The 22,373-nt window shown below is 41.3% G+C and overlaps 2 protein-coding genes across 7 annotated transcripts; both read right to left on the reverse strand.

Annotated features, from left to right (window-relative positions):
- Nucleotides 1-717: 717 nt before the first annotated feature.
- RPP21 (ribonuclease P subunit p21) lies at nt 718-2,006 on the reverse strand. The gene is made up of 5 exons (XM_074264881.1): nt 1,829-2,006; nt 1,634-1,734; nt 1,458-1,540; nt 1,051-1,176; nt 718-895 (listed from the first exon to the last, which is right to left on the reverse strand). The coding sequence occupies exons 1-5, from the start codon at nt 1,883-1,885 to the stop codon at nt 879-881; spliced, it is 384 nt and encodes a 127-aa protein (XP_074120982.1). The 5' UTR covers nt 1,886-2,006; the 3' UTR covers nt 718-878.
- Nucleotides 2,007-4,261: 2,255 nt separating this feature from the next.
- On the reverse strand, nt 4,262-22,135 carry TRIM39 (tripartite motif containing 39). Of its 6 annotated transcripts, none has more exons than XM_074264869.1 (9): nt 18,821-22,135; nt 18,070-18,153; nt 16,396-16,596; nt 11,558-12,017; nt 10,339-10,434; nt 8,787-9,017; nt 6,406-6,428; nt 5,807-5,922; nt 4,262-5,299 (listed from the first exon to the last, which is right to left on the reverse strand). In XM_074264869.1, exons 4-9 carry the CDS (start codon nt 12,011-12,013, stop codon nt 4,752-4,754), a joined length of 1,470 nt encoding a protein of 489 aa, XP_074120970.1. In that variant the 5' UTR covers nt 12,014-12,017; nt 16,396-16,596; nt 18,070-18,153; nt 18,821-22,135; the 3' UTR covers nt 4,262-4,751. The 6 variants fall into 6 exon arrangements, with proteins under 6 accessions (XP_074120970.1, XP_074120971.1, XP_074120972.1 ...); XM_074264870.1 differs by having other exon boundaries at nt 19,754-21,193; XM_074264871.1 differs by lacking the exon at nt 18,821-22,135 and adding an exon at nt 18,247-18,771.
- Between the last annotated feature and the right edge of the window lie 238 nt (nt 22,136-22,373).

The following is a 22,373-nucleotide window of genomic DNA, read 5'->3' on the forward strand; positions in this document are numbered from 1 at the left end:
TGGCAATGGTTTTGACAAGGGAATGCCCCTTGTTCATAGAGGTCAATTACCTTGAACTTTATTCTTCTTGTCCCACCCAGATTCCTTAATCCTATCTCACTCTAGAAATCAACCCCCACTGATATTAACTACCACTAATCAGACTTTCTATAGAATTGAACTGAAGCCTATTCAAACCCAAAATTCCCTATTGCTTCAGTAGCCATCAAGACCTGAACTCTGATCATAAAACTAAGTACTCTGGGTGAAGCACTTTTCCTAGTCCCATTTTGGGAGCTTTTGTCCACTAAGAGGCTTGCTCTCTTAATGATATTAAGAAATAAACTTTTCTATTTCTTTTTTTTTTCTTTTTCTGAGGCTGGGGTTAAGTGACTTGCCCAGGGTCACAGCTAGGAAGTGTTAATGTCTGAGACAGGGCAGGTGCTCTATCCACTGCGCCACCTAGCTGCCCCTAGGCCAAATTGACTTTTATGATGAATCCCTTATTTAATAACTTCACTCATGTTCCCATCTCAAAAATTTCAGTGTTCGTTTGTTGTGCTTTACAGATGCTCTTGTTTGTATCCCACAACTTCTAGATAGTATTTGAAAGTGGTTCCTTAATACTCCAATTCCAGGATTCTTTCCACTATTACAGGTTCTGTGAGAGAAAAATTAGATATAATTATAACTTGAAAAAAGCTACATACTAGAGACAAAAACAAAAAGGGCAGGCCAGACTTTTTAGACACTTTAATGAATCCTTTATCTGAAAAATGGCTCAGGTTTCCTAGGCGTTTACATGAAATCGCCTCCCAGGCATTGTACTCTGAGTTCCAGATGCTGCAATCTCTTCCCAGAGGTCTAGGCTGAGACTGGATGGCTTGTGTGCAACAGACCTATTCAGATTTGGGGCCTGGAGACGAAGCAAAAAAAGACTGAGACAAAACAGCATCCCTTCCCATCAAGTCAAGAATCTCTATTCCCCAAAGTCCATTTTACACAAGGTCTTCCTCGATTAATACACGCCATTATTCTGATTTTGAGATTAGGGATATTTTTTTTCCTTACCCGGCTGGTTCCCCATCTGGGCCTCAGGCTGGTCAACCCAGAGCTGGTGTCTGGGATCATTGAGAAATCTGCGGCTTCGATGGCATATTAGACAAGTCTGTACTGTCCAGCGCTGACCCTGGCGGCCTGGGATGGGGGGAGGTAAGGGCGGGGTATAGAGGAAAACTCTAAGGCCGCCTCTCCTTCCACCGCCCCCGCCCTAAAGCTTCCACCCGCCCCATGCGCTTTCCAGTTCATCTAATTGCAGAGGGGAAGACCAACCCTGTTAGGTGAGACTATAGTTAGAAGAGTTTAGAGAGAACGTTACTTTCTGGAAAATCCAGATGCAGCACTCGAGAACAAAAATAAAACGTGGGTCTGCCCTTCCTCATCTCCACCTCAAAGCCCAGGATGGAGGTGACACTCACGCCTCTGTCGCTGGGTGCAAGTCAGACCTGGGATGAGAAGGGAGGAGCAGCCGCGACAGAGGGTCCTCTTCACCGAGGGGTCTCTTGGGGGGCGAGATCAGACAGTAAGATCACCCTGAGGTTCCCTCTCCCGCTTGTTCGCCCTTCCTCTCACCCCCCACCCGCCAAGGTCTCACTGTCGCAGGACAAGCCGCTTCCCGATAGTTTTCTCCGTGTGGCAGTAAAACCTCGCCAGAGCCTGGTTCTCAGGGTTTTGGGCTAGGACGCAGTGGGCCGCCTAGCAAGGAAGAAAGGGGCGCAGATCGATCTCCGGATCCACGCGAACCTCCCTGCCCCCCTTCTTCCTTCCTCTCCCTCCATCGCGTCCTCACCTGGTACAGGAAGCTGAGTCTCTGAAATGCCTCCTTGTCCTTCACCAACCCCGCCATCGGTTCGGCAACCTTACAGCACCCGGCCTATGAGAACCCTCCCGCGCCTTTGCGACGACTCGCGCGGCTCCTACTGGGAGTTGTAGTCTCCCCGAACTTTCCTCCGCCCAGAAATTAGGCCTTCCCAGGACAGATATTTCCACTCAGTCCCGCCTCCGAGGGCTAGCCTAGCACACGTGACCCCTATTCCCCATCCACGTGCTAATCCTCCCAGTTTCATTTCTATGGTCCTTTTAAGAATTCGGAAGTCTGGGATCCCTTTTGCTTTCTTCCTGGGATTCACTAATTCCACCCAACTTCGGTCAAATCTCGATACACATAAACAGATTAGAGATGTAAAGTAAACATTTATAAGTCATAATGGAACGATTTTACAACTAAAGCTGAGACTCAAAAATGACTTGCCTAAAATCCAGCTGACGGTCAAACCTCACTCAAAACTTCCGTTCTTGACTCCAGCTCTTACCCATTTTCACTACAGTGTCTGCCTCTTGGGATAATATAAACTTTTTATAGATGGTTACAGGGCAGAAGCATCTCACACATCTTTCCCCACGTTCAAAGATCATGAAATCTTAAGTTACCAAACAAAATTATAAGATAAAATAACACAAAGCACTTTGCAAGCCTTAAGTATGAGCTGTTATGAAAACAAACTTGTTTTCTGGCCTGAGAGTTTTGAGGGTAGACAAATCAAAAAAGTAGTTAGACTATCTGGGGGAATTTCATACCCCAAGATGCCTTTATAAGAACTCAAGGATGGGTAGTGCCAGAGATTAAAAAAAAAAAAATATATATATATATATATATATATATATATATATATTCCAGACTTTTTTTCTCATCACACTTTGTTCTCTACCATGTTCTGGAAGGCACATCAAACTTTCAAACTGGGAAGATACACATTCAGATCTGGTGCAGAACACATTCTACCTGTATGATCATTTAAAGTGGATGCCCCAGAAAACTTTGTGGCCTAACAAAGAATTAGTAAAATTACAGGTCTAGCATAGAGTAGTACTGGCCTAGCTTTGGAGGCAGAACTGAGCTCCCATTCTATCTCTATGACCTGGAGTATGTCTCAACTTTATTTTCCCATCTGTAAAGTGCTTTCACAGGAGGTTACACTAGATAGCCTCTATGATTTCTCCCAGCTCTATGTGATTAATTGCAATTAAAAGTTCTTGAACTTTTGAGTCCTGAACTGATGAATTAGATGGAGAAAAGACAATCTTATTTTGCCATAAAATAAGATTCTATTAATTTCATTAATCACTAGTTCAATATTTACATATTAACATCCCCATGACTATCGGGCCATAAATAGTGCCCAGGCAAAAGACTATAAGAAGACTGGGATACCATGGGAAAACTTCATGACTATCAGCCCACTGTTGGCAAGAGACTATACAGAGACTGAGATACTGTGGGAAAACTTTTTTTGGTTTGGGGTGCAGGGGAGGTTGAAGGGAGCCAGGACAAATCTGATTCACTCAATAAGCTTGTGACAGTGATATTTGCTTGTTTGTACAAAATCTTAGTTATCAATAGCCACAGACTGTGTATGCTTTTGGCAACGTATTTGCCTTCATTCTATTTTGGCGAGCCTTAGTTTGAACATGGTAATAAATCAGGTAAAAAGTTTAGATACAAGCTTGGGTTCAAAATTTAAAAACATTGTTGGAAACCTTAGTAATGAGGTGAAAAGTGCTGCCTGGTCCCACCTTACCCATCCTGCCAGCCCCAAATGTATGAAGTGAATGAGATGCAAATATTTCTAGTTCCATTAATAGTACAAGTAGTATTATAGAAGGGATCTCAGATTATCTAGTTCAATCCCATTATTTGACAAATGAGGTAATTAATCAGTTAAGAATGAGCAAGGGACTGGTCCAAGCTCATGTAGCTACTAAATGGCAGAATCTGGATTTGAATCTGTTTCCCCAAGTTCAAATCCAGTGCTTTCCCTACCCTCCATCATCGTGCTACTTCCCTACTTTTGTGCTATAGTTCCATTTATTCAAACGCTTTTCATAGCTAGGACAAATAGAATTAATTCCTTCGTCATAATTCCTGAGTCATCTTGGGGAGTGTTTGCTATTTCTGGGCTCCAAACATTTCTCTGCCTCTTAATTTTCATTACCTTCACCAGGGATGTGCCTGAGACAGTATAACTCCAAGAAAGATGGAGAAGATATCACAACTTTTTCTCTCTATTACACCTAGCTAGGGTATAACCAGAGGAGACTCATTTTGTATTCTTCCCTATAACTGGAACCTCTGGCTCCTCTTCAACCCTCTTTTCCCAACTTTCCTTTCCCAATCTTCTTTTAGACTTTGACCCAGACCAACTTTAACACTCTTCTTCCCATGTGACTGACAATTCACCTTTATTTCATTCTAGGGATACAGAGATTATCCTGCTTCCCTCAAATGAACAAAACTGTCCTGGACATATAAAATCACCCCAAATGGGTGAACAGAGACTTCAGGGTTCCCTGCACCTATTTCTGTCTTGGAGGGAATTGGGCCCCCTAAAGTCCTCTGGCAATGAGGAAATTGGTGAAGCATAGACCAGGCAACCGAGACATTCTCTCCTTCAATAAATCTCTCCCCCATCTTCACAAAATGGGAAGAAATCAGTCTTTAGGTATGTGATCTCTAAGACTCTCTTCCAGGCCCAGTATCTTTCCTACGATAATCTTCCCTACTACTTCACCTTCTCCAGGATACAGGACATAAGCCTGATAGAGTAAGGAAACTTCTAGCAGCAGGACACAGGAAATTAAGAGACACAGTTCCAAATACCTGTCTCCCCTATCACCATCATTACTTTAACATCCCACCCTGTCCCTTCCCATCATCATTCCCAATCTGTTGGAGGCCGGATGGTAAGAGGTGCTGCATTCTTCCGTCCTGCTCGGATACCCGGGTAGAAGAGGGGCCAAAGTTTTTCAGTGAAGGTATCAGTAAAAGTATAGATGTGCGAGCGGTCAGTAACATTGTAGAAAGACAGTGTGCCAGCCTCATAGTCCAGGAATACACCCACCCGCTTGGGTTTCACTTTTATGCAGAGAGGGGTGAAAGGTGAAGTTGTGGCTGCATATTTATCCCCATTCCACAGTCTAACCCTCCAGTATCCAGTCTCAGGCAGTGGAGTTAGCTCGCCTTTTCGGCTCACAGAGTCCTGGCACACACCTACTGCCCAGTGGGTTTTATCACCCACTTCCACCTCCCAGTAGTGACGACCTGAAGTGAAGCCCTCTGTGGCCAGGACACAGGGGTAAAAGGTAAAGCGCCGAGGAGTATCAGGTAAATCCCGGAGCCGAGTTTCCACAAACTTGACGCTTTTTCGGTCCTCTGACAGGACTAAGTTAGGATGAGCTGTCTCTGGATCCAGGATGACATCCGCTGCAGGAAGAAGCCAGAGTAAGGAAGAAGGTGGGAAAGATGCAATGGACCTAACTTTGTAAGGCCTATCTTCTCTAAGATCCCCCAAACACTATTATTTGGTTGACTTTTAGTTCATGTTCATGTTCATGGAGGGAATGCATTTTCATCCTAAATCCCAAACGTATTCCCTTACAGCAAATTCTTTGACTATCCAAAAGCTAATTGGCTAAGGGATGATTAATTCAGATTTTGGCCTTCTCCATTTTTTTGATTCACTAAAATCTGCCCCAATATGTTGAGAGGGGGAAGGGCAAAGACTGAGGGCCAGAAAGAGGGAAGAAGTTAATTGGGAAGGAGAGAAAACAAGGCTGAAGGTATGAGAAAGAAAGAATAAGGGGAGACTGGAGACCAGCCAAGGGAGGTCAGTGGGTGAGGAAGGTTTGAGGAGGCAGAGGGGAAAGACCTAATGAATCTCTCTCCTCCCTATATAATCTTGCAGCTAGTTCTCTTTTTGGCCCAACTCACCCATCAGCTGTTTAAGGATCTTCCTTAGGGCAAAGTACTGTCGGGGAAAGCTGCTGAAGTTCTTTTCCAGCTCAATGGAGACCGAGGTCACCTCCATGGTCTTCACCTTCTCACATCTGGGAGGGGGGTGGGGTGGGAGTGGGGATAAGGGGCTGGATCAAGGAAATGCCCTAGGCAACTGGGCCACAGCTATCCAAGTCTTCAAAGAGAAGCTGTGATCTCCAGTCCTTCCCATTCCTTGCTCCCTAACTGTAGCCAAAAATTCCTTTCCTGTTTGATTCTTAATCCAATCAGCTAGATGGGGGAGGATAGGAAGGGCAACACAGGGTCCCCAAATAACCTCTCCTTTTAGATTTCTCTTTATACCCCTTTATTCCCTCTTTTCTAGTCCCATTCCAACTAGTAGATTGAGATAAGATTGAATTCTGTCATAGTTCACTATGTACAGGAAAGTATAAGCAATAAACTGGGAGAAGAGGGTGCTGTCTAGGTTGTCCCAATGACCTTGTGCCTCTTGGTGGTAGGTACCTTTCTTTCCCACTCTAAGGCCCTGTTGACCTTGATCCCCCCACAGGCAGCTGGTTCAAGGAGTCACTTACTTTTCCAGGGTGCTTTTGACATCCTGCAGAAGAGAAAGGAGCAGAATTAATTTTTATTGCCCTTCTACTCCCAGACTTTAGCTCTTCCTACCCCTGAGGGGTCCTCCCAAGGTTCCCAGGGGTTAAGACTTCAGTATCTCCAGAGAAAGCAAAACATCCCAGAACTGGGAGAGGCAAGGAGATGGAGGATGAAGCCAAGTAAAGAAGAAAAAAATTCTTGTTGGGGCTCATAGCCTCACTTGACATTTTGTTGGGTTTGCAATCTGAGGTTCAACTTTGTTACTTTATCATGATGCTCAGATTATTATTTCCAAATTATTTCATGTAAATTTGTCTGTGTTCTTCCACAAGGGGGAAGTAGCATGGCATAGTGGATAGGATCTTGGTATTAGAGTCAAGAAGATCTGAGTTCAAGACCTGTATCAGAAGCCCATGAGCTGTGTGACCACCTTGAACTTTAGTGTCTGAGCCATTAAGACACAAAGTGAGTGTGATAAGCACCAGATGAATGAGTTTCTACACCAAGTATACAACACACTCAAGATCCAAAAAAATCCTGGCAGGCAAGAACAGCATTAAAATAAATGTATTAAAATGAAATTCAACAGAAATAAATATATCACTTTCCCTTTTGATCAACCCTTCCCCCCAATTTCACAAGTATATGTTAGGGAAGGAGTATGATTAAATAGCAGTTTACCTGAAGAAAATATAGGGATTTTAGGATTAAAATCTCTCTCTGAATCAGCATACATGTAATATGACAGTCCATACAGTAAAAATGACCATAGGCTGTGTTGGGGCACAGCTTCCTGGAATATGAAGGCAGCAGGCCCTTCTACTCTGGTCATATATTACTGGGGTTATTCTACTCAGTTCTGGGCACTATAGTTTAAGGACATGGATAATTTGGAGAAACTCTTGAAGAGAGCAGGGGGGCCCAACTAAGATGGTGAAAGGTCTTGAGTCCACATCATCTGAGGAATGGCTAAGGGAATGAGTTAGGGGATGTTATACTGGAGATATGACTTGGGAGAACATAATACCTGTGTTCAAACATTAAAAAAGTTGCCATTATCAGATGGAAAAGGTAGAACAAAAATAATGATGTAGAAGTCATAGAGAGTTTAGTTTTAACATCAGAAAAAACAATATTATGGATGCCAATTTCTCATTATATTGGGAATCCTTTCAGATTTGGTTGGATTATGTAGCTACTTGGATCTCTTCAAAAACCTAAAAATTCTGAGTCTTGAATTTTCCATACTGATGGAATTATAGGTCTGAATCTACTCCCTCCCACCTCACATCTACCTCCCAACAATAAGAATCTTGTTAGTGAGTAAAAGACTGTGAATGAATGAATTCATTGCTATCAGTAGCAATTTTAGATCCCCATTATCATCATTTAGGACCATGATATTTTAAAGCCAAAAGGAAACGAAAAGGTTACCTTCATTTCTACACATGACAAAACTGAGTCCCTGAAAGTGGGAAGTGATTCGTCCAACACTGTAAAGACAGAAGATGCCAGGCCTAGGAATTTAATCTGGGTTTTCAGCCTCTGGTTCCAGGGCCCTTTACATTATAATGGACCTTGCTATTTTATGAGCATGTAATCATGTGTAGAAAGTCCTGAATTTTGGCAAGTACAAAAGAGCAAGATTAGCAAGATAGTTTCTGCCTTCATGAAGCCCTCAAGCAAATGAGGATGATGGAACATCAAAACTTAAAAGAATATAGAACAATTAAACTATATGTGAATAATACATACTTGTTAATTCTCATTAACCTGTTATTTAAAATGGCACAAATACATTTTCTATAAATTTGTTAGTTGTTAATTGTTAGATGCTGTTTTCAAAAGCATCACTTTACATATAATTGATAAAAAATTTTCTAAGATTCATTAAAGCAAATTTGAAAAGACTTGTGAAGGCTTTCTGAGTGTAGTTCCTGATAAAAGCAACTTGTATGGATATAGCACTTTAAAGTTTTACAAAGTATGATTTTTCTACAACAGTCCTTTGAGTTAAGTAGGTAGTGAAAACATATTCCCATTTTACAAACGAACACTCAGAAAGCTTAAATGTCTAGCCTAAGGTCACACAGCTTAGTGCTAAGTGCTAAAGTCAGGATCTGAAATCAGGTTTCTTCACTCCACCCAAGCAAAAATAAATTTTGAAAGCCTAGAGAGGGTGAGTGGGTAGCTTGATATAGACTAAAAAAGCCAAGACCAGAATCAGTCTTAAAAACCCAATCAGTATTCCACTACACCAACCCATCCTAGGCAGGCAGAATAAATAGTATAGTTATTTATAAGGGTCTGATTTTAGATGTGGGGAAAGCTGGAGGTGAGGAGAGTGAAGAGGAAGTCACACCTTGAGCATCTCAAAACCTGACTGTAGGCACTTGCCCTCTATCTCAGCAGCAAGGCGGGCAAGGTCTCGACGTTGTTCCCCAAGTTGTGCAGCATTTTCCCTAAGCCTCTGCAGGATGTCTTGTTCCTCTTCCTCCAGTCGAGAAAGCAGAAGCTGCTGCTCTTCTTCTAGTCGTCTATGTAATTCCTCAAACTCTCCAGCAATTTGCTGCCGCCTACTCTCCACTCGACGCTAAGAAAAGAGAAGGATATATGTCAATAGGGTCAAATGGGAATGCTGTAGCTCAACCCCCAAGCCACCACTTAAATGAATTAACACAGGTTAAATCCCATTATAAGGAACTGAAGGATACCCATTTTCATGATAACAATTTCTTTTGTAATGAGTACATTTGCAGGAAATAATATTCCAAACTTATAGAGGTTGAGTTCTACAGGTCTTTGATAGGGTTAAGAGTTAGCAATTGGGAAAAAAAAAAAAAAAAAAAAAAAGTGCTCAAAACACCATAAGAGAAAAGGGGAAAACCCCCAAAGCAAATTTTCATTCACTTTCAAGGAGGTGGCATGCACACACCTTCACCCCATCCCTTCACTCCTCCAAGTTCCTATATCTTTCTGAGTCTGCTGTTTGGTTTTGCAGGGTTGTTTGAGAATTTAAGATGTTTGAAGAAGGGAGTTGCTTGAATTCCTCTGCTTAATTTTCCACTCTTCTTCCCCTTTACACTTTTACAGTATATTAGCAAGTGAGATGTTCTCTGTAAGTATAGTTGAGAAATATTTTGCAAACAACATACAATTAAAACTTCTCAGAATAGAGTGACTAGAGTTGACAGACTAAAGGAGCTATTAGCTTTAGTGGATTAGTGGTAAGGGAGCGGTGAACATCCGAAAAAAATAAAATACAATTTGTGATTTTTAACAATTTATTTTCTTGATTTAAAAGTTTTGAAAATTTAATTGGCTTCATTAAAAAACTTCGTTATGAATGAAAATCTACATAAAGTAGTTTTAATGTAACATATTAAAGTTAAAAGGTATCATGATATTGGCTATAATAAATTTCAAGGCTATAGGCTCTGCTGCTATTCACCTTAAATATTTTTAAAATATATTTATTTATTTATTTGTTTTGCTGAGGCAATTGGGGCTAGTGACTTGCCCAGGGCCACACAGATAGGAAGTGTTAAGTGTCAAGTGTCTGAGGTCACATTTGAACTCAGGTCCCCCTGACTTTAGGGTTGGTGCTCTATCCATTGTGCCACCTAGCTGCCCCAATTTTTTTTAAAGAAAGTTGGGTTATGTCTTGTGAATTGTACCTAGTGGGTGCTTAGTTAATATTGATACATTCATCCATTGCATTAACAAACTGGGTTTAGCAATTGCAAAAGCTAAATATACAGATCTTCATAAAAATATTTTTATCATGATAAAGTTTATATTTTAATGGTACTCTTGTAATGGGATTTGACCTGTAGTAGCCTTTAGTTATATCTATAAGGATCATACCCACAGCATAGCTCTAATTAAACTCTCTCCCTCCCAAGTATTTTCACCTTGAGTTCCCCAGGTTTCTTCTCTTCAGATGACTTGCACTGGGTGATCTCCTGCAGTTTCTGCTCCAGAGGCTCCAGACACTTTTGCAGTTTCTCCTGAGATGAAGGGATTGTGAAAGGTGATGGGGGCTGGCTGTCACCATCACCAGCCCAATCCTTCAAACTCACATTTCTTTGCTGATTTTCTCATTTCAACCACTATACCACATCACACTTGAAATCATTCATTCAGCATCCCACCACCAACCAGTGGTTATACATAATTCATATCCAATCTTCTGCTTAATAAATCTCACTTATCTAATTGCTACCCTAAACTCAAAGTCCACCACCAAACTTTTTCATCTCCTATTCAACTAGATATAGCTGCTAGGATTCACTGGTCATTACTAATATTTCTCCTGCTCCCTCCTCCCTCCTATTACCCCTCCCCCAATTTAAACTAAGGAATATATTCCTTTTCCATTTGTCCATTCATCTTATTGTCCCCTCTGTCTATTATTAAACATAGTTATTACTCACATGAATTAACTCAAATCTTGTATCTAAGTTAGGAACATAAATAATTCAGCAAAGTAGGTGATAAAAACAATGTTTCTATATTATTCTCTATTTACTATTAAACATTTCCTTCTGCAGTCCAGAAGGAAACCTTGTAATTTAAATAAACTCCTTCTCATTCGGAGAAACATATGCAAACACCAAAAGAAATTCAACTTGAAGTTGGTGCTCCATCAGTCTAAAAGATATGAAGCTATATGTTCCCAGGCAAGGGAGAACTGTGTGTGTGTGTGTGTGTGTGTGTGTGTGTGTGTATGTGTGTGTGTAGAAAGGAGTCAGGGAAAGCCAGATCATTGTCCAGTTTCTCCCAATCAGGACTTCTCAAAATGATGTCATTTATTTGTGCAAAATACTGTAAATTCCCAGATCAGACACACCAAAATTCACACATAAGGCCCCAAAATGTGCTGCAAAGTCAAAAATAAATGATTTTTGGATAATCCTCACCACTGTTTGCTTCCATTCGCGTGGATAATTGAGATGACTGGACGTACTGAGCGTCCCCTGTGTGTGTAGCTCTGGGAGGTTTACAGAATGTGGACCAGATGCAGTCTTGCCCTCAAGGAGCTTACAATCCTCTACCCAATGGAGTCTCCCATCCTCTGTTGCTCCTCCCTCTTTTTCTCCCCACGTCGGCATCACGCATCAGGTTCCCCACCTTGTACTCCTGTGCAGCATCATCCAGTGGCACGATGGTGTGAGCCCGGTGGGCATGGGAGATCTCACACACCAAGCACACAGGTTCCTGGTCCTCGCAGCAAAAGAGGTTAAGGGCTTCATGGTGCTGGGGGCAGAGACTCTCATCCCGGGTCTTCCTCTTGACAGCTTGTAGCTGTTTGGCAATTTCCACCATATTGCCCAGTTGCCTGTTGGGCCGGAGGCTGCGGTAACGTGATGTCTTTCGACAAACAGGACAGGGGAAATCTCTTTCCAGTTCTTCCCACCAACGGGTAATGCAGGCCCGACAGAAATTGTGCCCACATTCAATGATGACAGGCTCCTTCAGGTACTCCAGGCACACTGAACAGCTCGCCTCTACCTGTAAGTTCTCCAGAGCTGTAGCTGCTGAGGCCGCTGAGGCCCCTGCCTCAATCAGGCCTGTATCTGCCATCATTCACCTTATAGTAGGGAAGAAAAGAAGATAGATTTAGTTTTAATTTTTTGATGCCCTAGTCCAACAAATATTCTCATCTTCATCTCTGATTCCAATTTTCTTGTTTGATCCTAGAGGTCTAGAAGCTACCAAGTATTCTTATCCATATGTGTTCCATATTTTCTTGCCATACCCTAAACTTTTAATCCAATAACTTTTAAAAAGCATGTTTGCAATCTTTATTCCATTGACCCTGCATCAACTCTGTTCCTTTTATTATGTTTTCCTACTATGTTTCCTACTATGTTTCTCTGGCACATCCCCTCTTCTGTTCTTGAGTTCTTCTATAGATCTCCATTCTCTTCCCACCTTCACATCCCATTGTGCTGGGCAGTTGAGGGAATACAGAGGTTTAGATAAGATAGTCCCCTAATTTCATGGAACTTTTGTTTTTTAATTCTCAGTGAGGTATGCAAGATATATAGACATCCCCAGTCTGCATACTGAAAAACTATAAATAAACATTACACAAATGCAAAGTATTATCAAAGAATGTATGCAAATAAGTAAAAAATTGTGTAAAAAAATTTTTTTTGGAGAAAATCAAGCTTCTCTTTACATGTATTTCTACTCTGACACGATTCTTGAACAGACATAGCAGGTACTTTGGAAAATTATAAAGTACCCCAAAAGATAAGGTTACAATAATTATCTCATATTCTGTACCTTTTCACTTAAGTTATTTCACAATAAAATATAGCAAATAGGATCATATATTTTTATAATTGGAAAAGACCTTTATAGGTCTTCTAGTTTGACTCCCTCATTTATAGATCAGGAAAGTGAAGTCGAGGTGTTAAATGACTAGCTTTTAAATTCATACAGGTAATCCCGGAGTGAAATGAGACTGAGTAAAACAGCTATCTTTGCTTTGAATAGCATTGTTCTACTTATTTAATAACCATACCTCTTTCTGTTCAACAGAACATTTGCACAATACTTCCAAAAATGAAATTTGATTAGGCCTATTTAATTTTATAGGCTTCTATGAGCACTGTTCTAATAGCAAATTATTAAAGTTTATTAATTTTGCTCCCAGTCTTCCCATCATTTCACAAGTTACTCCTATTAGCAATGCTTTATATTAACATTGCATTGCAAAATGATTTTCCCTCCTCAAATGAGCTGATAAATTACCAGAGTGCATCAATTTGAATCCACTTGTCAACATAACTAAGCAAAACAGTCAACTCTAAGGCATGGGATACCTCTGCTTATTACAAAGACATTTATTTCAAGCAGTGGGTTCCAACCTATTTCATTACATGATTTAGTATAGTAAGTAAGTTAACATACCTTCTGGAGGCTCAATATATTATGTCACATATATGCATTTATTTTCAAATCTATGTGAATGGATAAAATACAAATTCATCTTAATGAGTTAATACATTTGTAGTAGTCTTTTGTTATAATATAGTTCTTAAGAGATAATAGTACAATTATCATTATATTAAGATTCTAGAATATTCCTTTTCTCCCCCTCAAAATCAAAGCTTCATGAGAATACTAGAAAAGGTTGGAAGCCACTGAGGCCCAAGTATCAAATTTTGTCCTTCCAAAGACCTCAATTTTACAGGAAAACAAAATTCTCATTAATTAAATCCTTAATTGAAGTTTGCTATTAAATGATTACTTAGTTCCCAAGACTGAAACCTCGTTATTTTTGAACTTTCTTTCTTCCCTTACTCATTCATACAGTTACCAACTTGTCATTTTATTTCTGAAATATCTTCTTTGTCCTTTCTTTAGTCCTACTACCCCCACCTAATAAGACTTTATTACTATATCCTCCTGACAATGCCACTATTCTGGTACAGGCCCTTATTCTCTCATACTTAGACTGTTACATAGCCTGCTGGTTGGTTTTCCTGCCTCAAGTCTCTTTCTACTCCAGTTAATCTCCTCAGCAACTTCCTAAAATGCAAGTCTGAACCATGTTACCCCTTTCCGCCCTATTCAATAAATTCTATTGGATCTAACTATAAAATCCTGTTTGGCTTTCAAAGTTCTTCATATAACTTGGACTCTTTTTACCTAATTGTCTAGATGATCAAATACCCTATGATCCCAGGACATTGAACCCCTTGCAGTTCCTCCATGACACTCTGTCTTCTGACTGAATTTTCATTGGCTATTCACCTGGAATTGCTCTCTTATCTCCAAGTTTCTGACTCCTGGATTCCTTCAAATCTCAGTTACAATGCCATGTTCTATAAGAAGCCTTTCTTGATCCTGTTAAATGCTAGTGTCTTTCCTGTGTCACTAATAGCCTCTGCACTCTTCTGGCCTCAAATAGTATTGCTGGACTCAGAAGAGCCAGACAAGGTCAAGACCGTAGGCAATTAACTTAATCTAACTCTGTTTCCTCATCTGAAAAATAGTGATTTCATTAATTATCTCACAGGGTTATTGTGAAGAAAGTAGTTTGTATATATGCAGCCCTATGTAAGAATTTATTGTACAATCACACACTCCTTACTAGGCTAAAAACTCTGAGGACAATGGTCAAATATCTTTTACACTTGAATCTCTTCTAGCACCTACCTAATAAAATTTCTACCACATAGTAAAGGCTTAGTTTTAGGTCAAAATTATGACACTCTAAAATTGTATTCGTGTCCTAGGAACAAAGCTGATAAGCTAGCTTTATGAGGCAGGAAAACCAGTTATTAAGTCCTATCATGGATACATAATGGTTGTGGGACCCTTGGAAAACTAGTGCAACTGTGCAATTTAGTCTCAGTTGATGCTTTGAATTAATAGAATGACTTGCTTCATCTGAAATTTCAAGTTCTTATCCCTCCAAAATCATAGGTCCCAAATAGGGAAAAAAAAAAAAAAATTATGTAACTGGTGTCCAGCAGTATAGTTATAAAGGATTTGGAGTATAATTTCATTCCTTTTACTTATTACTATCAATTAATCAGAGCCACAAATGAATCTGAGACCTCTAAACTTCACTATGGCATGGTGACCTGGGAGGGAGGAGGGTCTTAGTTCTTAATAGAAGAGAGCACATTCTCTGAACATCAACCAAATTTCTGGAAATGATGAGAGGCTGTTTCTGCTAATTATCACTCTTAACTCAGTGAGGCCCACACCTCTCCAGATTGGTTACAAGCAAGGAATTTCTGATCTAGAATAAAACATTAAGATTATTTACTAAGACACTGAAAATGTTCTGATCTTTGTTTTTCAGAGTAGCCTCAATGATGAAATCATTAGTTTGTTGAAGATTAGATATATTTGCTTTAATTATTAATCATGCCTATAAATTATCTGATGATAGATTCTTGGTAAAGAACAGGATACTTCCCAATTCTCCCCATCCTAAAACCTTCACTAGACTCTATACCATCTATATACTCAAGCTATCATTTATCTTTCTTTTCTTAGGCAAACTACTAGAAAAAGCTATCTATACTTTCTCTAGTTCCTTTTCTCTCACTTTTCTACCTTATGCACATTAATCGTAATTGCTCGCTCTTAAGTTAGCAATGTCCCTCTTAATGTCTAAATCTGATGTTTATTTCTTAATCCTTGATTTGATCTTTTTGTAGCTTTTGACACTGTTGATCACCACCTCCTAAATAGTGTTCCACTGCTACTTGACTATGTTTTCCTCAATCTCCTTTGCTGTTTATTCATCTGTGAGTCAAGATTCAAGACCCTTAAGAAATTTTTTTTTTTCTTCCACTTTATAGTTTCTCCTTTGGTGACATTATTAACTCCAGATTCCATGGGTTTAATTATCCATGCAGATGACTTGCAGATCTATATTTTGAGTGCCAATCCCTCCTGAGATTGTAAAAATACCAGCAACTGACAGCTTATAGATAACAAAACTAAAACTCAGAAACTTAATAATTTACTTAGGAACACAACCAGCAACATGATTTAAAAAAAAATTTTCCCCCTAAGCAATTGGGGTTAAGTGACTTGCCCAGGGTCACACAGCTGGGAAATGTTAAGTGTCTGAGGTCCTCCTGACTTCAGGACCTAGCTGCCCCTCCCCCCCCCCCATTAAAAAAAAAAAAAAAGATTTAGACTCAGGTTTTCTAAGTTCTACCACAAGAATCAGAAAGAGGATCTCAGAAACTACATCTCCTCTTCCTCCCAGAACTATGACTTCAAATTGGTCTGCCCTACAAGGTTTATATTCTTCATGCTGGGCCTTCTAAGCATTCTAATTATCATCATCCACAATCAAAATTTGTAAACATTTTATTGAAAGAACTAAAAAAAAGAACTCAATCTCCACATCAAATTTTGTGATACATACAAAATAAATATTTTCCTCTCTACCTTAGGACACACCAAGTTAACTTCTAACCACTCACCTGTAGCTACTATTTTTTCCCATCCTCCAATTTGTCCCAATCATTCTTCTCTCCTAGAGTTGCTCTTCATCTTTCTTCTAGGCCTATTCCTCACCAATTTTTTTTTCATATATTTCCTCATAGGTCATTCATGCCCCACTCTTTCACAGGACTTGAATTGGGATGAGGGATGGATGCCACCCTGCTTCTTTTCAGGAAGGCCTGATAGATAAAGCCAGCAGAAAGTAACAATGTTAAAAGGTATGCACTTTGCCCTCTTTCTAACTGAAATGATTCACAAAGTGCTTCATTGCTCTTTGAGTACATCTTGTCTTAATATGCTCCTGATGCTGGGGATCTACTCATCTCAATGCACATGTTTAAAGCGTTGCTTATTAGGTCATCCAAGCAAATTACCCTTTGAAAACAGGAAAGGTTGTCAAGCATACTTCCAATCAGTTAACAGTGATTAGAGATTCTTTAATATAGATCAGCCTAGCACATTCTAGAAACACATTCTACTCCTTCACTCCATGAAATCCATCAAAAAGTATTGCCTGTCTACTCTGTGCTACAAAATTTGCTAAGTAGTAAAAGATTTTTTTAAAAACAAATCTTGAATTTTTCAATAACTTATTCTGCCTACATCCTTCCTTCTTCCAGGATGCAAATATTTTTAACTACGTCAAGTCTATACTTCCTTATGCCCAATTCATAGCTTACTACCAAAAACTACTTAAAAAGATCTCTATTAAATATAATTCACTGGCCAAAATAACTTTCTTCCATTAAGTCAGCAATAATGTTAATAAAATCTACTAACAAATCATCTCAAAGCTGAGTGATTTTAATGAGCAATCTTAGCCCTGGAAAGGAAGGAAAACATCTCTCTTACCATGATGAATAAAGGAATAGAACACTGCTTAACTGTTCAGAATTCTCCATATTATGTAGGTTTGTGTAATTGGTTTTGTTTCAAGTTAGCGTTTAGAGGGGAAATAACTGACACAAAATTTTGGATACACCAAATAAAATGTTTTTTAAAAGAAAAGGCAACTTTATCTAGTCCAGTCTCTGAAAAAATGTTCAGCACATAAGAAATTCTGCACTTCTTACTTTCTTCCTGACCTATATATCTAACACCTATCCCACACCTCTCTTTTATGTCTAACACCAAGAAAAAGCTATGATTCAAAGAAAGAAAAGACTTGTGTGACCAAACTAATGTCTAATATTAGGTCTTTTCCTTACTCATTTTCTTTAGTTATTATTAGATTCTGGGGAGTTTTTTGGGTGGGGGAAGGGAAGGAAAAGAGAGTATGTAGTAGTATAGTATCTCTCATCAGGCCGTAAAGCACAATGAAGCCTAAGAATAAAGGGTGTTAGAGAAAGGAATCCTGAGATTCTTCAAACATTCTATATCAATTAAAACTAATTTCCTTCCTACTGAATTCATTAAAGTCCCCACGGGGGGAAACTAGCATTCATTTTTTCCCTCCCCAGGACCTAAGGTAACATTTCCTGATTTGCATTGTAGTTCTCCGAGAATTGGTCCAGGCTGTTCCTGTGTAATCCTTTCCTCATCAACCAGGAGCTGGGTTACGTTTTTGTTTTTCTACTTCTAAGGGGCCCAAGCCCTGCGACCTCCTTTTGCCACATTCATAAAACGTCTAACAAGCTGGCAAGTTTACTCACCTGGGGAAGAGCTGTAGTCTCGGTAGCTTAGGAGCCAATACTGAACAGGGCATTAGGATGGGAAAAGGGAAGGACCACCCAGCCCTGAAGGAAAAAAAGGAAAAGAAGGACAATGATCAAGTCTTTAGAGGATCTACAGGGAAGCCCAGGACAAGCTCGAACCCTACGGATACTGACTCTGCGCGTGATGGAGCAGGCTCTGCCCCTTCTCGGACAGCGCCAGTGGGTGAGGGGCACACTTTGCGGGGATCACCATTCTTCTCCCTCTCTTTGGGGTCCCTAACTTTACTGTTCTTTGCTCTCAAGCGTTGGCCCCGGCAGTTTCCCCAGCGCGCCCTCGTTTTCTCTCTCCAGCCCTGCCCAACGAGACTTTTCGGGGAGGAGTAGGGAAAACGAGACCTCTGGCTGGCAGGAGGAGGGAGTGAGACTCCAAAGGAAGGCAAGGACTGTTATGATGGAGTGCGAGATGTCTATGACATCATGAAGTTGGACGATGAGGCTCATGGAAAAAATATGGGAGAGGGGAGATGGTAAGGCGATGTAGCTAGACAACGTTAGACGTCCTGACATCATCAGGGCAAAGGTGACGTTACACCGGCCCCCCAAGCCGGAGGAGGAAGGCGATTGTTACGTGCTGGGGGTGGCAGTGACGTAGTAACAGGGCGCGGGGACGCTGGAGCCCAGAGCTGAAGCCAGTCGGGGAGAAAAGGGCAGCAGAAGTCGGAGGGGAGGGGAAGGTATTCCCACTTACCTCCCCCAGGTCCAGGTCCGGGGGTCCGGGGGACCGGGGGACCGGAGCTGCCGAGGCCACTGCCGCCTCCTCCAGCCCCCGAAAGATACACACAATACACACCGGAAGCGGAATCTACGCTCCGCGAGTCCCACCCCAGCTGAAGCCTCGTTGCCCTCAGCCGGCCGGGGGGAGGAGCCCGTGATGCCATCGCCGGCCCGCCGTGGGTATAAATAAGGCTCAGCCCCGAGCAGCTGGGGCGAAAGGTGGCATTAAGGAGAGGCGGGTTTGGGCTGTAGTGAATTAAGCGCCCGGCGGATCCACCAGGCCATTCCGAAAAGAGCCGGAGGAGGAGGCGTGGGGGACGCGCGCCTTCCCATAGGCCACGGGAGTAGGGAAGCCTCGGAGGAGGTGGGGGTGGCTGCGGTGGGCGGGGCGTGGGGGCGCAGGCGCCCGGAGCCGCGTGAGGCCACCGAGAAGCGGGTGCGGGCTAGAGGGGCCGCGGTGCGAGGTGTTCAGCCCAGGTGGCCGCGGGTTCCCTCTGCGGCGGTCTGGGGACCGGAGCGGGGTGAATGGCTCTTCCTGTAGGGAAGCGGGACGACCACATTCCTCCCTGCCTTCACGTTCAGAGGCTGGGAAGCGGCTTTAGCGGGAGACTAGGACAGGACCCCCGAGGTACGCTGGCCCGAGCTGCTTCCTCCTCTCGCCCGACGCGGGAAGGCTTCTCAGAATTAAAGCGGGAATTACGGTATCCATAACTCCACGGGTCTGTGTCGCGAGAGAAGCGTTTCGCTTAAAAGCACTGCAAGCGCTTTGTGAGTGAGCCACACAACGTCCGTCCCTAACGGGTCAGTGACAATCGCAGCAGGTAGGTAACTGCGCTTGGAAGGCGGGAGGGAAAGAGCGGCGCGGCGCAGAGTTTAAAAAAACCCCGGTTCTGATTCCGATCCGTACCTCCTTACTGACGCCCAGCGAGTCTGAGCTCCGAGAGACTATCGAGCTTCCATTTAAGGGTTCGGGGAAGTCGCAGCCGATGGCTGGCGCCGGGGGCTTGCATCCACAAGAATTGGTTCTTGAGTGACCCGGGGGAACGGCTCCCGATAGGAGGGCGCGCGGATACGCCCCGGAAGGTGTGCGACTGAACTTGTGAAGAATGACTGCTGTGGCCTCAGATACCGGTCCGCGGTACTCCGCTGACGTAGAAAAAATCCTGAAAGTTTGGCTAAGCTTCTCTGAAGAATTTTCCGACGGAAGGAGAGCTCTGCATCTGCGAATCGTTTTGGGAGCCCTTGCACCCGGACTACTCTGCAATAGCTTTCAGATTGGCCCACCTACCTTTAGTCTTCAGATCATCTTCCAGATACACAACCACGGTGACACCTTTCTGTCTTGTACTTCAAACATTGTGGCCATCACTCAAGACATCTGCTACTGAGATTATTTTTCACCCATCCTCTCCTCTTTGAAATCTTCAGTCTTCAAGTTCCAAGTTACATGCACCCTCCTAGAAGCCTTTTCAGATGGTTTTTTCCAGTCATCAACAGCAGAATGTGTTAAACAACTACTACTATGACTAAATAGTTGGGGGTAGATAAATAGCAGGATATAGTGTTCCGCCTAGTTAAGATTGGACCTCAGCTACTTATTAGCTGTGTGACCCTAGGAAAGTCATTTAACCTTATTTATTTCAGTTAAGGAATTGTAAAATCTGTAAAATGAGCTGAGAAGGAGGAAATGGCAAAATACTTCTGAAGTAGCTTTGCCACGGGGCCTTTGGGGTGGGCCGGCTAAAGAACAAAAATTTTAAATTGGCATTTTATATAGCACTTTAAGATGCTCTATGAATACATAGATTGTCTCACGACAGGATAAACTCCCTAGAGATGAGATAAGTACTGATTATGGCTAATCTAAATTTCCCCAGCTGAAACGTTTTTTCTTCTAATCTTGAGTGCTTTTCCTGAGTGTGCTTTATTTTCCCAGTGTCTTAACTTTTTATGAATCCATCTTTTTCCCTTGTTAATATTAAGTTCCTTTTTTTTCTGTAGACATATGTAATATATATTTGTAGATCTCTGTGTGTATATATAATGCATATTTCTTCATCTCGGAATCCTTGTCCTTTAAAGTTTAGTTTAGATATCACTATCTCCCAAAGAAAATATTAGTATTGAGTGCAGGGAATATTGGTTTTTGTACAATACTGATAAGAGACTACCACAGTACAGTGTAACACAAATATACGTACTAAATGCTGTATTGAATGAAACTTCAGCCGTTTACAACTGAAAAAATGTAGAAAAATTTTATTCTGGTTCCTCTTTTCTTTCTCTCTCCCTTAGCAATCACACCTGCACCTCTAGGCATATTATTCTCAAATATATAAATATTCTGTTTCAATCTGTCCTTGAGCTCACTTTTCCACTTCCTGCTTTGAGAATAACATTAACACTACCTTTGCCTTTGGAAAGAGCAAGTGGACTGCCCTGTTGCCCATACCAAAACTACTCTCCCTCCCTTATGTCTTCGTGAAGTTTGAGACTGTTTTTGTTTTTGTATTCCCAGTTTAGTACAGATCTTTGGCACAAAGTTTTTGGTAATTGTTTTATTCTTTCAACTATTCAGATTATACTGTTCAAGAAAATGACTATAAGAAGTAACTAAAAAAGGTAGTATACTGCTGGAAAAACAGCAAGATAGAGATTAGAGAACAATTTAACAATTTATTGAATGGGAGAGACTTACTAGGACCAAATGGATCCATGGTTTGGTACCAGGGCTGAATGAGACTATCTATCCCTGAATGTCCTATAACAAGATTCTTTCTTAGGGTAGCAAGAGCAATGACATAATGGGGGAAGTACCTGGATGGGGATGACCTAATGGGAGGAGGCACCTAGAATGAGGATGACATAATGGAGTCAGGGATAATGGAAGGAGGTATAGGAGAGGCTCCTGATATTCTAATGATGTCTAAAATGGATAAAGACCTTTATCCTGTCAAACATTAAGAGGGAATGACTGGGGCAGCTAGGTGGCGAAGTGGATGAGCCTTGAATTCAGGAGGACCCAAGTTCAAATCTGGTCTCAGAGACTTAACACTTTCTAGCTGTGTGACCCTGGGCAAGTCACTTAACCCCAGCCTCAGAAAAAAAAAAAAAAAAAGAGGGAATGACTATAGCCAAAGGTCTAAGATATAAGACCTTTATCCTAACATTAAAAGGGAATGGTTATAATCTGAGGCAGAGTAACTGAATAGGACAATCAGGGAAAGTGGGTCAGGACATTAAAAGAAAACTGGCACAACAGTAGAACAAAAAAAATATATAAAAATTACAAAATTTAATGTTTGCTAAATAAAACATTGCTATTAATATTAATGTTCATAAAGTATGTGGGGATGTAAATAAAATTATTCAAAGTAATGCCCTTATGTTCTGCTGAGGTGCAAATGCTGAAGCGAGTGGGGAATCCCCTCTGGTAGGAGAAGGTCCAATGTGAAAGATACCCGAAAAGTCTGTGTGACAAAAGGGAATTTTATTATTGTCACTGAGAAGCCAGCTTTGCTAGGAAA

The sequence above is a fragment of the Sminthopsis crassicaudata genome, chromosome 4 (genome assembly GCF_048593235.1).
Source record: "Sminthopsis crassicaudata isolate SCR6 chromosome 4, ASM4859323v1, whole genome shotgun sequence".
Taxonomy (NCBI): domain Eukaryota; kingdom Metazoa; phylum Chordata; class Mammalia; order Dasyuromorphia; family Dasyuridae; genus Sminthopsis; species Sminthopsis crassicaudata.